General features: G+C 32.0%; 1 protein-coding gene across 1 annotated transcript; it reads right to left on the bottom strand.

Annotated features, from left to right (window-relative positions):
• Positions 1-892: 892 nt before the first annotated feature.
• On the bottom strand, positions 893-2871 carry LOC109338503. Its single transcript, XM_019575763.1, has 2 exons — positions 2360-2871; positions 893-1363 (listed from the first exon to the last, which is right to left on the bottom strand). The coding sequence occupies exons 1-2, from the start codon at positions 2801-2803 to the stop codon at positions 1088-1090; spliced, it is 720 nt and encodes a 239-aa protein (XP_019431308.1). The 5' UTR covers positions 2804-2871; the 3' UTR covers positions 893-1087.
• Between the last annotated feature and the right edge of the window lie 1273 nt (positions 2872-4144).

The following is a 4144-nucleotide window of genomic DNA, read 5'->3' as shown; positions in this document are numbered from 1 at the left end:
ATGCAAGTACACGTTGAAACCTGGGAAGCAACATTGAGAAGCAGTCAAATAGATTTTCAGATATTTGAAGGGGACTACAGGTCTCAGTATCATGTTTGGCATCCAACAGAGTAAGCCTTCAGTTATTGGTTATATTGATTCGGATTATATAGAAGACTTGGATGATAGAAGGTCCACAACAGGGTTTGTATTTACTCTTGCAGGTGGACCATTTATGTGGAGATCATTAGTTCAGTCTGTTGTTGCTATGTTCAGAACTGAAGCAGAGTACATGGCAACTGGTGAAGCTTCTAAGGAAGCCTTGTGACTTATGGGACTGTTAAATGAGTTAGGCATTGAGCAAGATGGAGTTCCGTTGCATTGTAATAGTCAAAGTGTTATCTTCTTGGCAAAGAACCAGATGTATCATGTTAGGACCAAACATATTGATATGATATTTCACAATATCAGAGAGTTGGTAGCTTGTGGGCAGATACTATTGCAGAAAGTTCACACTTTAGAAAATGCAGCTAATATGCTAACCAAACCGGTTACCGTGGACAAGTTCAAGCATTGCTTGAGCTTGTTGAACATTCAGTGATGTTGGACTATGGAGCGCCCCCAACCCAATGGCGGAAGATGGAGATTAAGGATATTCGACAAGGTGGAGATTGTTGTGCAATGTCTCATATATTTAGATAATAGCAATGCAAGTTATGGGCTTGAGATGATGTAAAGGGGTTCAGGTAGAGGAGTTAGGGTAGAGTGCTATATATATATATATGTTATGCAAACCTATTGTAACAGAGAGAATAATAGTCAAACACTAATCTTTATTCTCTAATAATATATAGTGGTAGTCACTCAACACTCTCGGGGACGTAGGCATAATTGGTCGAAACTCGTTACCAAATCTCTTGTGTTATTCTCTTGTCTCTATACTTTTTACTATTTGATTGTTCGCTTGTTTCCAACAAGTTTTACCTTTTAGATACAATAATATTTTTACCTATAAATGTAAAGTCAAAATTAATAACTTGTCTCTCCATGATTGGGGTTTTTCTACTATAAAATAGGTCTCAACAATGTCCTAGTTTTTTATGAGATCTTAAGATGAGGAAGAAATGGAGATAACAGCATTCAGCTCAGCAAGGCATTCAGTTGGAAGGCCAAGGAAGGAATTCATAAGAAAATCATCAATAGGATCAACTATTGCCACACCAACTAATCTGCACTTTCCCTCTTCATCTAGTCTCTTGCCCCTTCCACTCTTTATGTTCCCTTTTGATTCTTCTGTTGTCAACACTGTCTTCACCACTAGTGGGGGAGCCTTATAGAAACTCCCGGCAGAAAATAAGAACTTGGCCTTGAACTCAAAATCAACCTTTTCATAAAAAGAAAATGCTTATTACAATTAGAATGAAGGTATGTAGAAAGTAGAAGGCTGGAATATAATCAGATAGTCAAAATTGTTTAGGGAGATAAAAACAATGAGGATCGTGTCCTAATTTATTATTTATTTTGTCCCAATCTAATGAAAAATTGTCACTTACTTAAAAATAAAAATAAAAAACATAAAATAATATTTTGATATTATTTAGTGGAATATGATTAGCTTGGAACATAAACATATAAAATTTTGGAAATAGAGGATTTTAATTAAAATAAAAATAGTGACTCAGTGCACGAGACTCACAATTGAGGGACTGAGGATGATATATTTAAGAGGCATATATAAATTAAAATGTAGGGATTGAAATAAATCACATGGTAAAAATGTAAACGTAAGGTGATTTGTGTATATATGTATCAATTCTGAAATAGAAAACTACAAGAATCATATTATCATTAAGATAGTTATGCAACAAAATTGAAGAGATACGCACTTACGAAAATTTGAATTAACAGGGTACCTTTGATGCAATGGATTATACTGAATAATTTAAATATTTAGTGGGTAAAAAATGAATTTTTTTATTGGAGGAGCTTTTTGTCCAGGGCACTAAAATCAGACAGAAATCATTGTAACTGATTGGGGTGATTTAAATTATGGACCGTATCATATGATGTGACCGCAATATTATGGTTATGGTAACCGCCCAAATTGCATCACATACATAATTGTGAATTGTGGTATGATTCTGAATTACAATAATGTAACTGTATTGAGCCGCATTTGGACCATATTAGGCCATATCAAATTCAAAAATATTTTTTAATCATAAAGTAATTTACACTGTAACTACCACAATCCGCATCAGAACAACAGTAATCATAGTAACCACCAATGCACAACCCCAATTTAACATAAAAAGGATGCACATAATGCATAAGTTGCTGAAATTGAAAATTTATAATCTCCAAAACTTATATGGTTTACCTTGCCAGATTCTTGGTTAATACTTCCATGGAATGCTTCTGGGATTATATCAATCTTCAAAAATGGTGGCAATGGCAATCCAAGAAACTTGGTTGTAGAACTTGTTAATGGTGGAATATACAAAGTTTCAAGGTCAAAAGAAACAGCAAGGTCATTGTTAGCTTGGTTTTGTGTTGTTACCTTTGCACCAGAACCAGTTCCTGCTCCACCTTCTGCATCATATTCAAAGTCAGGATATCTTGAAATGCCAAGCTTGCATGCCCTTTGTGTCTTGAAGCTAACATTGTAGGGCTCAGTGTTAGTGGAAATTGATATGGTCTTTTGCTGTTTTTCACTAGAGGTAGAGGAAGAAAAGTTGATGTTGTTTCTTCTTCTAAATTTTGGTTTCTTGGTGAAAAGTTTGCATGGGATTGGTGACCTTAAGGAATTTATTTTACAACTCATCTAGTGTTTATGATTTTTGCTGAAAGAAATGGATCAAGTCTAAGTGGAATTACAGAAACCATAAGCTCATTATTCTATGGAGTCATCAAAAGAACATGAGGCTGAGTTGGTTCTTGACTTTAATCTTATCTTTTCATTTGAGGTCGTGGTTTGTGCAATCTGCAATCAACACTTGGCAGTTTCATAGAATTTCCTAGAAAAAACATGATGAACATCACATGTCTCATTTCATTTTGTATCTCATGCTAATTAAAAATATTTATTTAATTAAAAATAAAAATTAATATTTTACTATTATTTTGTGAAGTTTAATTAACTAGAGACAAGAAAATTATGAGATAGAGGATCTTGTCCAAAAACAAACAAATTGATCCATATATAATTTTTGTTTGTTTTCCAAAATTGAAAAGAGCTTCTTCAGCTAAAAATAAAACGTTAGAAAAAACCTTCTTTACGCACACAGTTCTTTGCATTTGCTAACAACTCCATACATATCAATAAATCTCTACTTTATGTTTAACAAATCACTCATCTACCAACTACTTTGATTAAATATACTACGTCATTTAATTGTGAAGTTAACAATATTATAATTATAATTACTAGAGTTTTATGGGCACTGTCCTACTTAACAACTCATAATTTTTAATTTAAGAAATATAATATTATAGATAATACTTTTATAAATAAAAGTTATATAGAGTAAACTTTAAACAATAAAAGATGTGAAATTTATTATGAGTAAAAATAATATATTTAACTTCCAATGGTGATAGTTTAATTTGTAAATCAATTTGTAAATTGTACCATGTAAGTTAATATGTATTAATAAATATGATAAAGCTAATTTATATCAACTAACTAATCCTCCAGGTTCTTCTAGGAAGGGTTACTGAATTCCTATAAAGTTTCCCCAACTCAGCATTCTCTCTGCAAATACAATACAGAATCAAATGCCTCTTCATGATCTAAGATATCCCCTTATCATATTATTTTAGTTTTTAGAATTTTTCTTTAGATAATAGTAAAATATTATACAGGTTATGATTTTAGTGATTTAGATAGAACTTATCATCTGATATAATGAGATACACAATAAATATACTTCAATATATTAATGTTTGTAGTATCATAGCCAATACCAACAAATCCATCTAACAATGATCTGTCATTATATTTCCTGACACTTTTTGTTCTACTGTTGAATCTAATTCTCAGTTCTCTTGAATCTTATCTATAGTTCTTTGTTTTCCTTGCAATGCTCTCATGTTCCTTTTATTCCAAACAAAATACACACAAGTACTCCATGCTAATTTGTCATTTTATCACCTGAAATATTTT

This window comes from Lupinus angustifolius, unplaced genomic scaffold (assembly GCF_001865875.1).
Source record: "Lupinus angustifolius cultivar Tanjil unplaced genomic scaffold, LupAngTanjil_v1.0 Scaffold_27_20, whole genome shotgun sequence".
NCBI classification, from domain to species: Eukaryota; Viridiplantae; Streptophyta; class Magnoliopsida; order Fabales; family Fabaceae; genus Lupinus; species Lupinus angustifolius.
Note: the sequence above shows the minus strand (reverse complement) of the source record. Positions and strands in the feature narration are given on the sequence as shown.